General features: G+C 46.1%; 2 protein-coding genes across 4 annotated transcripts; both read left to right on the forward strand.

The window, feature by feature from the left end:
• Nucleotides 1–2,459: 2,459 nt before the first annotated feature.
• opn4.1 (opsin 4.1) lies at nt 2,460–4,224 on the forward strand. The gene has a single exon (XM_003458129.3). It carries the CDS (start codon nt 2,582–2,584, stop codon nt 3,992–3,994), a length of 1,413 nt encoding a protein of 470 aa, XP_003458177.1. The 5' UTR covers nt 2,460–2,581; the 3' UTR covers nt 3,995–4,224.
• Nucleotides 4,225–6,095: 1,871 nt separating this feature from the next.
• LOC100690340 (protein disulfide-isomerase TMX3) lies at nt 6,096–12,448 on the forward strand. Of its 3 annotated transcripts, none has more exons than XM_005476887.4 (16): nt 6,096–6,273; nt 6,767–6,815; nt 6,901–6,943; nt 8,384–8,507; nt 8,610–8,655; nt 8,863–8,943; nt 9,041–9,140; nt 9,248–9,325; nt 9,606–9,672; nt 10,732–10,830; nt 11,073–11,130; nt 11,446–11,499; nt 11,616–11,672; nt 11,746–11,875; nt 11,951–12,019; nt 12,179–12,448. In XM_005476887.4, the coding sequence occupies exons 1-16, from the start codon at nt 6,240–6,242 to the stop codon at nt 12,269–12,271; spliced, it is 1,182 nt and encodes a 393-aa protein (XP_005476944.1). In that variant the 5' UTR covers nt 6,096–6,239; the 3' UTR covers nt 12,272–12,448. The 3 variants fall into 3 exon arrangements, with proteins under 3 accessions (XP_005476944.1, XP_005476943.1, XP_003458176.1); XM_005476886.4 differs by having other exon boundaries at nt 6,099–6,273; nt 9,041–9,116; nt 12,089–12,448; XM_003458128.5 differs by having other exon boundaries at nt 6,103–6,273; nt 12,089–12,448.
• The last annotated feature ends 287 nt before the right edge of the window (nt 12,449–12,735 follow it).

Below are 12,735 nucleotides of genomic sequence, written 5' to 3' on the forward strand. Positions count from 1 at the left end.
ATCCAGTATCCTATCAAAATACCAACACCTGCTCAAACACCTGTGTCCTGTCTCGCTCAGCACTTTGGTTTACACACACCTTGTGGTTTCTCAAATCTAAGGGGCGCCAACTAAAATGCCTCTTTAAGAAAGAAATGTTTAATAATCACATTCCGTTTTATAAGAACTGTACTGCCTCGGCCAAATCTACATACTATTGTGGTTTAATCTGTTCTCGTGCATGTAACCCAAACTGGACTCTTATAGGTACCTGGGTGTTCACCTGAATAATAAACTGGAATGGAGCCACAACACTGATGCTCTTTACAGGAAGGGTCAGAGCAGACTCTACCTGCTGAGGCAGCTGAGGTCATTTGGAGTACAGGGAGCGCTTTTAAAGACCTTCTATGACTCTGTGGTGGCATCTGTCATTTTTTACAGTGTTGTATGTTGGAGCAGCAGTTTATCGGCAGCTGAGAGGAAGAGGTTGGATAAACTCATCAGGAAGGCCAGCTCTGTTCTGGGATGCACCCTGGACCCAGTGCAGGTGGTGGGAGACAGAAGGACTCTGGCCAAAATAACATCTCTGATGGACAGAGTCTCCCCCATGTATGTAAATGTTGCTGCAGAGCTCCTTCAGTGACAGACTGCTGCATCCTCGATGCATGAAGGAGCGTTTCTGCAGGTCCTTCCTCCCTGCAGCTGTCAGACTGTACAATCAGAACTGCTCCCAACAAACATGGATGTTTACACCAGCGCTGTAATTTGCACTAATCAACCGAACAACTACCCCTGTTATAACTTGCACATTATTTTTCTCAGCTTATATATACACTAACTTATTAGAAGTTACATGTCTACTTTTCAATAAACAGGTACAATCACACAATCTGCACTTTTCTAATTATTCTAAATATTCCTCACTATTTAAACATTTTTCAGTATCGTGCTCTGTTTGCACACTACAACCTTGGTTTGCCACTTATCTGTAATTTAACTTTAATAACTGTACAGTACTGTTTTGGTAACTATTGTCCATGATGCAAGTATGTAAAAATAGTTTCTGTCTATGTCCTGTTCTGTTTGTATATGTGTTTCTTTTGCTGCTGTTACAACCAAATTTCCCCTTGTGGGACAATTAAGGGATTATTCTATTCTATTCTATTCTATTCTATTCTATTCCCACCTCACTGGTCCCTCTTATTACCACCATTATTGACTCTTTCCTCGGTACTGGGACTGCTCCTCCATTATTGAAAGTTCACTTCCTGTGTCTGCCGGTGTTACTCAGATGACACTCAGACTTCCACCCATCCCCTTCTGTGACTGCCTCATGGAGGTTAAATCATGGGTCTCCTCCCATTTTCACAAACTCTGTAGTAATAAAACTAAAGTTTGTCAGCACAGCTTCCACTCTACACAGGTTTTCCATTAATAGTGACAGCTCCTCCATCCTGCCCTCCCCTCAGGTGTCTTCCGCGACAGGTTCATGTTAAACCCATCCACCTACTTCCACTCACACGGTATCAGTCGTGAGCCTTTCCTCACCCCACATGCTGCTGCTATCCTCTACCATGGGCTTGTTGTTCTCGGACTGATTACTGTAATTCCCTTTTCCTTCGTCCCCCTAACAAGTCAAACTCCAGGTCCTGCAGATTTCTGCAGCCTGGATCATAACAGCCTCCAGAGAACACATCACCCTGTTCTTCATCAGCTCCACTGGCTGCCTGTAGATTCCACTTTCTCCTTCAAAACAATGCTTCTCACTGTCATACCTATCCATAAACTGGGGAATCCCTGCTTGTGTGAGTCACTCCACTTTCCTGTTCCCTCTCGTTCCCTTAGGTCTTCGTCCGCTGTTCACCTGATTGTTCCCTCTGCCCGTCTTACCACTATGGGGAACAGAGCCGTTCCCTCTGTTTAAACTGGCTCACTCTCTCTGACATTGACTCCAGTATTGTTGTCTAATGCTGGTTTTTACTATTTGTCTTTTATGCTTGGCACGGTTGGGTTTTAGTAGGGCGCCCACAAATAAAATGTATTGAGATACTGAGATTATGACGTGTCATATGAGTGTCTCGCTGTGAATCTGTGGACAGATCTCTCTTCTTCATGGTTGTGTCTTTGAGCCATTTCAGTGGAAGAACAAACTGACCCACTGAGCTCTGAACACTGAAAAACAAAACCATCAGTTTTTTCCTCCGTCCTTGACTAATGGCATGACTTAATGATTTGGCTGAGTTCTAGGACTTGGACAGGAAACACTGTGACCTATAAACAAATATCTGACCGTGTTTTCATTAAAAGCTCATTAACCTCAGAAATGGCCCACATTAACCTGCAGCAATCAGGTCACATCTGATCCACATGTTCACTTCTTGTCCGAGTGCAGAGAGTTAATGGATCGGTCAACTCGATAATGCGCCGCCATCCATCGATCAGGCCAACATAAAGAGCAGTAGCCTGACCGAGCCGGCACGCAGAGTCAACAAAGAGAGCTCAAGCCCACATCCAACCGATCCGGTCAGCGTTCAGCCATCATCCGACAGAAATCCTACTAATCCTGACACGTACGTCCTGCCGGCATCCAGCTGCCATCGCAATGAGTCACATCCACTCGAGCAGGAAGTCAGCTCTGTGCCCTCTGGGAGGAAACTGCACTGAGCACCATCACCAGGTTAGGATGTCTAAACTGCTCCACCTGCCTGACCACGCCCCCACACAGAGTGCTCATGCTCAGTCTCACCTGTTTCCTACCGTGGATGTCCCTGACCACGCCCACTACATCATTGGCTCAGTCATCCTGTTGGTAGGGGTAACAGGCATGCTGGGAAATGCTCTGGTCATCTACGTGTTCTGTCGCAGTCAGACACTGAGGTCGCCCAGCAACCTGCTAGTGGTTAACTTGGCGGCCGCCGACTTCCTGATGTCCTTGACACAGTCTCCGGTCTTCTTTGTGGCCAGCCTGCACCGCCGCTGGGTGTTTGGGGAGCTGGCCTGCGAGCTGTACGCCTTCTCTGGTGCTCTCTTTGGCATCACCTCCATGATAACGCTGACGGCAATTGCGGTGGACCGTTGCCTGGCTATCACGCGTCCGCTGGCGATGCTGGGCGGGGTGAGTCATCAGAGAGTGTTGGTGGTGGTGGCAGTTGTGTGGCTGTACTCTCTTGGCTGGAGTCTGCCGCCGTTCTTCGGGTGGAGCGCCTATGTCCCTGAGGGCCTGCAGACATCCTGCAGCTGGGACTACATGAGCTTTACAGCTGCTGTACGCACCTACACCCTCCTGCTGTTCTCCTTCGTCTTCTTCATCCCGCTCGCTGTCATCGCTGCGTGCTACTTTGCCATTTTCCGGGCAGTGCAGCAGGCGGGGCGGGAGATGGAGCAGCTGAACTGTGGCGAGGTCAACAAGGCATATGAGCGTCTGTGCAGTGAGTGGCGGATGGCTAAGGTGGCTCTGGGAGTAATCATGCTCTTCATTGTTTCCTGGTCACCATACTCTGTGGTTGCTCTCACTGCCACCGCCGGCTACGCCCACATGCTGACTCCATACATGAACTCGGTGCCAGCCGTCATTGCCAAGGCCTCCGCAATCCACAACCCCATTATCTATGCCATCACACACCCAAAGTACCGCGCTGCCATCAGTCACTATGTCCCTTTTCTTCGCAGCGTGCTACGGCTCCAGGAGAAGGACTTGCGCTCCTCTTTCAGCTCGAGCGCCACTTCGTCTCGCTGTACCACTTTTACCAGCTCGCCAAAAGTTCGACTTAATGCCAGCGTCAGGACCAATGGCCACCAGGCTAAGAACCGCCTATCCTCAGTGTCTGACAGCGAGTCGTGCTGGACGGAGAGCGATGCCAATGGCTCGAGCGGAAGATCAAAGAGGCAGGCATCCTCAGAGGTCACCGCTAACCCCTTGGACTCCGCCCCGCCAAGCCAGCACATGGGCCAGACCGACGCTAGTTCATCTGACGGCGCCGTACTGCAGGCCAAACTTCTGCTGCCTCCTCTGTGATGCTGCTCTCATGGCTCCGCTCTTACTGGTCAAAGGTTTTGATTGGATGGAGAGAAGAAATGAGATCAGGGAGTGATGTGGGCCTTTGAAGGTGATGACATCACCGTGTTGCTCACGGTTACGCAGCTGATTGGAAACTTGAGCTTCATGTGAATATTGATTGATTTTCCTGTGATGTGATCGATTAGGTTTTCTGATTATTTTGTCAATAAAGTTCAGTTCAAACTAAATTTCTTCAGGTTTTTTTTTTTTTACCACAGAAACATTGGAGAACGATGTTCACGTGATGATGTGTGAGGCGTGATGTTTATTCAAGCAAAGCTACAAACTTGTTAAAAAGGGAGTTCTTCCTCCCCACTGTCGCAGAGAGCCGATTGGTGCTTTTCTCTTGACACAAATACATTTAAATTCAGTTTGCCCTGATCTATTGATACCTGTCTCTGTAATGTTTGTAAATAAAGTTTAAACTTCCACTGTTCCATTGCGTTAAATCACAAAGGTAAATCATGTATAATTAAATGAAGTCATTCCATCTCAAATCAACTTGGGTCTTCTGCTCGACCATCTCTGATGTTCATAAAATGTGCTGTGAAATTTTAGCTTCACATATGAAATTTGTTTGAAAAGTGGGCTATCCACCCACTTTTTTTCTCCACACATTGAAATCTGCAGCAGTGTTTGAGCATCAATATCTCCAAAGCTTCTAAACATCAAACCCTGAAATGTTAAAAAAGCCGGATTGGGGTTTTTTTTTTACCTTCAAATGAGACAGGGTGTGTAATGTTCCAAATTATATCCAAAAATAAAAAAATGAAAGCCGCCCTGTAAAGTCCCATTATTAAGCACACACTGATAAAGAATACACTAGTAACAATTTGTGAATGCTATAGAAATTAATTTCACAGTACTGTAAAGCATGAACAGTACTGAACTCTTTAACATGGAATTTTGAGTCAGAACATTAAGAGTATGTTTTCATTTGACGTTCATGCTGCACCACAAAAACAAAAATATCAGCAGATAGTCGCATTCAAATGTGTACTTGTAGTCCAGTTAGCTTCTTGCCCACCTTCTTTAAGCCAATCAGCCTCCACTCTGTGTGGTTTAAATCTGTGCTCGCCGTCAGACTCCCATTAGTGCAACCCACCTGCTCCCCACCTCCACCTCACAGACGCCTCAGAGCTCTGTTTGAGCCTCAGGGTCTTCATCACCACCAGCATAGAGACTATGGCCGTTTCTCAATGCTCAAGTACGCGAGTACGTACTCGCGTTCTCGGTGAGTACGTACTCGCCGAGAACGCACGGGAGTACGTACCCGCCGAGAACGCACGCGATATGTACAATTGGAACACCTGCGTACGTGATGATGTCACAGGTCCGGAGTTTGTACTGCCGTCCCCTCTTAATTTAACTGTGAGTAACATGTTATGAAGCTTAACTGTAATCACAGCCAAACCGGTTTACTCAGGAACAAATAAAACACTGAAATAAACCAAACATTAACATTTAGAAGTGATCTAAGTGACTTATATATCATTTTTAACCTCAGTAGTGAAACCTCTATTAATAAAAATAGTGTACATGTACATACGTGTACATACCTTAATAAAAACAAGCAGGTGAGATGTTAGAACGCTTTTATTTCTATTGTAGTGGACACTCAATACTATAGACAACTGCTGGGGTTTCTTTAACCTGAGTAGTGAGAAGACCGCGAGCGGGGGGGGGGGGGGGGGCAGGGGGAGTTGAAAACGATGTGCCGGGAGTCCTCTGTTGAGTTTTGGACGAAATACATTCTGGGATATTTAGCTGTCCCAAGTCCACACCGATGCATGCTCGATAAAACGGGCGGATCGAGAACACATCCGGGACTTTTTCGCGTTCTCGGCTTGATGCGTACTTTGAATTGGAACAGTACTTGGTCTCCGACTGATGACGTATCACGAGTACACGAGAACGCAAGTACGCACAAGTACGCATATTGAGAAACGCCCTATATATATATGTGTATATATCCTCTTCTGTCCTTCTTTCCTGGCTCCCTCTGGTGCAGTGGTGCCCCCTGCTGGTCTCCCCTGGCCTCCCGCAGCTTTAATGTCAGCTGTGCTGTTGTTGTTCATGTGAAGCAGCTGTGAATAAAGTTTGAGTGGATTGAATGCACACTGCTAATCTTACAGATTAGCAGTGTGCTCTGTGTTAGCAGTTACCAGATTAGCTCTGTGCTGTTAATCCAGCTTCAGCCATTATGGCAGACGGGAGGACCACAGTCCTGCTCTCAGGTACGTCCAAACTTTCTTCCTCTTTATCATCAGCCTCAGAGTGTGAGGAAAGAGCAGCTGGAGACTCGAGGACCTACAGCTGGATTAGAGTCAGATTACTGAGCTGTTAATCTGGAAACAGTCTGAATCTGTTTCTGTTTTCAGCTGAAATCAATTCAATTCAATTTTATTTATCTATATAGCACCAAATCATAACAGCAGTCACCTCAAGGCGCTTTATATTGTAAGGTAGACCCTACAATAATATGATAATACAGAGTCCATGTTTGAAAATCTGCTTCCCTCTGAGCTGGCCCCAAATCATCTGACCACAGATTGATGTTTGTGAGATTAAACTATTAAACTATTCATGCTCCACCTCTGATGGAGTCATGTGACGCAATTTATCAGGTGAACGAAGGCCTGAAATAGAGCGTGATCAGTGGTATTGGGGTCAAATGGCCTGGAAACTAAGTTAATGGACCTTTGTGTGTGTGTGTGTGTGTGTGGTCAGTGCTGATGTTTGCAGCGGCGGCGGCGTTCGTGGAAGAGCTCAATGATTCGTGAGTTCAAACTGAATGTTGAATTTAACTGACGTTAGTTTGATGATCAATAATCACTAATCAGGCTGATTGATCGTGTTTTCAGCTTCATGGAGACAAAAGGAGACGATGAAATCTGGCTCATCAAGGTACAGATGAGTTTACTCTGTGTACTGTGTGTATTTTACTTATTTTTATTTGTACTTATTAACAATAATACTAAATACTACTTGTCTGCAGCAGCTTTCTAAACGTTGTGCTTCACAGAATGCAGCAGCATTAAAACACAACCGAAAACTGATTTATAATCACTGATCAAGAGGTTGTACAGATTGTTTGCCCAGGGTAAAAAATTATGATCAGGATCAAGAACAAAGACTTAATCCAAGTTCAGTTCAAAGAAAATAGAAGTCTGAAGCCACCTGAGCACACCTGCAGATTAACTGACCAAGGGGCAACAGATGCAAGCTAAACAGGTCTGAGGATGGAGCCGAGTGGTGCTCCACACGATAAAGGGCATGTCCGCACTGACTCTGTTTGATATAAGCATGAAAAACACAGGTGACGTTCCGCCTGCATCACAGTCAGGTCCAATAAGAGCAGAGAGATTACCTGATCCTACAGTCGGGTCCAATCAGTGCAGAGAGATTACCTGATCCTACAGTCGGGTCCAATCAGTGCAGAGAGATTGCCTGATCCTACAGTCGGGTCCAATCAGAGCAGAGAGATTACCTGATCCTACAGTCGGGTCCAATCAGTGCAGAGAGATTGCCTGATCCTACAGTCGGGTCCAATCAGTGCAGAGAGATTGCCTGATCCTACAGTCGGGTCCAATCAGTGCAGAGAGATTGCCTGATCCTATAGTCAGGTCCAATAAGAGCAGAGAGATTACCTGATCCTACAGTCGGGTCCAATCAGTGCAGAGAGATTGCCTGATCCTACAGTCGGGTCCAATCAGAGCAGAGAGATTACCTGATCCTACAGTCGGGTCCAATAAGAGCAGAGAGATTACCTGATCCTACAGTCATGTCCAATCAGAGCAGAGAGATTACCTGATCCTACAGTCGGGTCCAATCAGAGCAGAGAGATTACCTGATCCTACAGTTGGGTCCAATCAGTGCAGAGAGATTGGCTGATCCTACAGTCATGTCCAATCAAAGCAGAGAGATTACCTGATCCTACAGTCGGGTCCAATCAGTGCAGAGAGATTGGCTGATCCTACAGTCATGTCCAATCAAAGCAGAGAGATTAGCTGATCCTACAGTCATGTCCAATCAGAGCAGAGAGATTACCTGATCCTACAGTCGGGTCCAATCAGAGCAGAGAGATTACCTGATCCTACAGTCGGGTCCAATCAGTGCAGAGAGATTGGCTGATCCTACAGTCGGGTCCAGTCAGAGCAGAGAGATTGGCTGATCCTACAGTCGGGTCCAATAACAGCAGAGAGATTGGCTGATCCTACAGTCGGGTCCAATCGGTGCAGAGAGATTGGCTGATCCTACAGTCGGGTCCAGTCAGAGCAGAGAGATTACCTGATCCTACAGTCGGGTCCAATAACAGCAGAGAGATTTTGCTTTGTCTCGCTGCAGTTTTACGCCCCCTGGTGTACGTTCTGTAAACAACTGGATCCGGTTTGGCATCAGATCGGATCAGAACTTAGGAGTCTCGGCTCTCCAGTCCACGTCGGCAAATCAGATGCAACTGCCAACACCGGTCAGTCACTGTCAAAATTAAAGCACTGATTTACCAGCAAATTGTTGTCAGTGACTGTCAAAATAAAAGCCCAGAGGTCAGACGTGTTCTCTTTTTCTGAAGGTTTGGCCAAAGAGTTTTGCGTCAGAACTTATCCAGCCATCCTTATGTAAGTCCTCACTGTGACGTCACACACACATCAGATCCACTGATTGAAACTGCAAATCCAAACACCACAAGGTGTTTAATTTTACACCATCAGATGCACCTCAGTCAGGTGGTATAACCGGCAGAGATACACCATGGTCAGGTGTGACAGGTGTGACAGTGATGCAGGCATGTTGCAGATCTTTAACCAGCTGTTTCCTGTTTCCAGGTTAAAGAAGAATATAAAATATAATTATTCAGGAGCGAGAACCAAAGATGGAATAATGGACTTTGCTAATCGGATTGCTGGGTGAGTTTAGACAGCTGACACAAAAAAGGGAAAATGATGTTTAACATGGCGGTGTTATCACAGTGATGTCACAGTGGGAATCTGTCTTATTGCTCAGGCCACTGGTTCGATCACTGAGTAGTCTGCAGCTCTTCCAGCACGCTATGAGCCGCCATGATGTCATGTTTGTTTATGTAGGAGCCACGTCACCGCTAAAAGTACACACACACACACACACACACACACACACACACACACACACACACACACACACACACAACACACACAACACACACACACACAACTGACCTGTGGTGTGTTTCAGGGAAACTACACGTCAGTCGCTGAGCAGCTGATTGTCCACACTTACTTCTTCTCAGCCAGCAGAGACGTCCTACCGAAGGTCAGAAATCTCTGTCGTCTGTTGGTCAAACGTCTCCATCACCTGATGGAGACCCTAACCCTAACCTTATCCACACGCTGAGACAAAACTTTTTAAAACACTTAAAAAATCCCCTCGATGTCCACAAGATGGCAAAATGTGGTGGACATCCAGCAGCAGGTGCAACATTTTCATGAAACGCCAGTGTATTCCTTTAAAAAGACACGTTTATACTCATCATTCCCACCCTGGAGAACATGTCTGTGTCCGAGTCTGTAGTTAATCTGTGTCTTTGTTTCAGGCGGTGTCTCTGTCCACTCTGCCTGCTGTGGTGGTTTTTAAAGATGGGACTTACTTCACCTACAGAGGTGAGTTAATCTTGATGAACGGGCTAACAGAACTCGTTCTTGTGGAATATTAAATAACAGCAAAAAAGCTACAGCACTGCACAAATGTCTTCAGCCACCAAAACCTGTTTGTATTAAAAAAAATTGAAAATCGTGTTGTACAGCTACAAAATGCTTCGCACAGTAATTTCACACAATAAAACACACTTTAGCTCTGAACTGTAAATATTAACTATAAAAACAATGCAATTTTAAAATGAAGACAGCAAAGACAAACAAGAATTGTTTAGTCAGTCCTAACAGTTCTATGTTAATGGGTGGCAGCGGAGGGTTTGGGGGGGGTTAGATGAAATAACACTAATATTTAATATTGTTGATGAGGGAACCGATATAACCCCCTTAGAGAAGCTATCAGAACCAAACACAAGAAGCTCAGTTTAGCAGGACTGAGAACGAAGAAGTCTGAAGATGTCCTGTCCATTAAAGTGTTCACTCAGGTCATCTGGCTTAACAGAAATACAGCGGACTATCACCAGCGTAGCAGAGCTGTGCCAGTGCTGAATCTCACTGTGCACCCAGTTGAAGGACACTGACTGATAACGGAGAATCTGTAGGAGGAGTAATGTCAGCAGGGCAGGAAGAAGTGCAGGTATGTGACAATGAGATCCATCATGGAACTCAGGTTAAACTCGACAGGCTAAAAGGATCCAGGCTTGAACTTTGAACTGATCACAGTCATAAGAAGTTGTGGCAGTAAAAGCAGACTGAGGAGTCCTTTGAAATAAGATGTCCTCACATCTTCTATGGTTGATGTGGTTAGTAACTCCTTCATGTGGAGGTAGTGCACATGGAGCTTTGTGGTTTGTATCTGCCATCAGCTCTTCTGAGAAAACGCTTCTGTTACAAATCAGACCGACGCGGGGGAATTCATGGACTTTTGCATTTGCTGTGTCCATTTACCCTGACTTAAACAAGCTGTGTCCATTTACCCTGACTTAAACAAGCTGTGTCCATTTACCCTGACTTAAACAAGCTGTGTCCATTTACCCTGACTTAAACAAGCTGCTTACTGTCTTTCAGAGGAACGTGACGGGGACCTGAAGTCGTGGATTAACAGAGAACGCTTCCCAAACTTCTCCCAGATCGACAGCTACACTCTGTATGCCATGGGAGAGACAGGTAACACAGAACACCTGAGTGCACTGTGATGTCATCAGGTAGCTTCAACCAGAGCACTGAAGAACTTTGATTTTGGAAACAGACCCATCTGTTCATGGAGTTTCCTGTCAGGAAGCGTTCACCTGAACAATAATGAAACAGGAAGCAGGCGGGTCTGTTTGGGACAAAGCACTGAAATGACTGGATTTCACTCACTGGTTGCTGATTGGCTCAGGTGCAGTGACTCTGCTTCTGTCCTGCAGGTAAGCTGGTGCTGTTGGCATTGGTGGAGGAGAAGCACCTGGGTGAAGAAAGTCTCAGGTAACCCCATCTGCTCTCTCTCTGTACCCTCTGTGCAATATTCTGGCAGTTGTGCAGTTACTATCCCCATTCACCCTTATGTATTCATGATTTTATATTATTGCCCTTGTACACACACCCTCAATATTTCTATAACTCATACACCATGTATATAGTGTACTTATATTGTTTTTTTTTCTTTGTATATTGTTTTCGTTATTTTTGCACCTTTGTGGTCTCGCTTCCTAATTTCGCTGTGCAAGCATCTAAGTACTCATCTGCCAGGTAAAACTTACCTGTGACTGTGCTGTGAAGCATTTCCTGTCGCCTGTTCAGGTATAAGAGTCTGGTGGAAAGTGTGGCTGCAGAGCACAGAGAGAGCTACAGCAGGTCAGACTTTTATTCTGAAAAGTACAGAAAACAGGGAGCGAACTCCGATCTCATTCCTTCTCTACCTTTCTCTCCTATTGGACTCCGCCCACTCTTGTCTGACCCCGCCCCTTCAGGGACATGTATTTCGGCTTCATGGCTGGCTCTGATTACATCAGTGGCCTGGTGATGGGGTGAGTTTTTAACCTCTGACATCAGCTTCACTCCTCTGATTTGACGCCTCTGACTTGTCATTGTTTTCAACAGTGAGATCATCGTGCCCTCATTCATCGTGGTGAATCTGTCTAATGATGGCTACTTCCTGCCCCCTGGCACCGTGCAAACGGAGCACAACCTGCTGGACTTCCTGGATGGCGTACTGAACGGCAGCGTGCAGGTGAGTCAGGTGAGGCTCACCTCCAGACAGGAAGCAGCTGCTGGATTCTGAACATCTGTCTGCTCTTTGCCTTAGGGTCACGGAGGAAACGGCGCCTTTCAACGAGTCAGACGCCTCGTTTACGATACCAGAGTCACGCTGGCAGTAAGTGACATCATCATCATCATCCTGCTTCCTGTTTAATCATTCTGACTATACGTTTCTTGTACACAGCCCATCTTCAGCCACGCGCCGCTGCTTGGCTGCTTTCTGGTCGCCTTTCCACTTACCATTGGCGCCTGCTTCTGCTACCTGTGCTTTAAGGCCCGCCCCGCTGTGGTCAATGAAGACGGCACGCCACTGTTAACGCCTCTGCTGGGAAGCCACAAAAAAACGAGCAAGAAGAAGTCAGACTGACGGCGAGGACTAGCGGGAGGACCTGAGACCAATCCAGATCCACAGCTGACCGAGAAGAAGCCTAGCCGAGGATGTTTTCCTCTGATCTATGACAACTCGACCCGAATCCCACAGTAATCGATTAAAAAGTTCTGTTAAAACAGCTGCGATCAATAAAGCAAAAGCAAAGAAACTATCTATGAAACTTTGTTTCTTTCAGAGTGCAAACACAAACCAGCCTGTGTCCCTCCACGCCACAACGCAGGTACACACAGGAAGTACTCAGTGTTATGTTACAGGTACGCACAGGAAGTACTCAATGTAGGGCTGCCACAAACGATTATTTTGATAGTCGACTAGTCACCGATTATTTTTGCGATTAGTCGACTAATCAGATCATGCATCCATTGAACGTAAAACGTACAGCTTATTGCACCAGCAGCATCTGCTCTTATATAACTATCATTAGCTTACAGCTTTAAGTG

This window comes from Oreochromis niloticus, linkage group LG18 (assembly GCF_001858045.2).
Source record: "Oreochromis niloticus isolate F11D_XX linkage group LG18, O_niloticus_UMD_NMBU, whole genome shotgun sequence".
NCBI lineage: Eukaryota > Metazoa > Chordata > Actinopteri > Cichliformes > Cichlidae > Oreochromis > Oreochromis niloticus.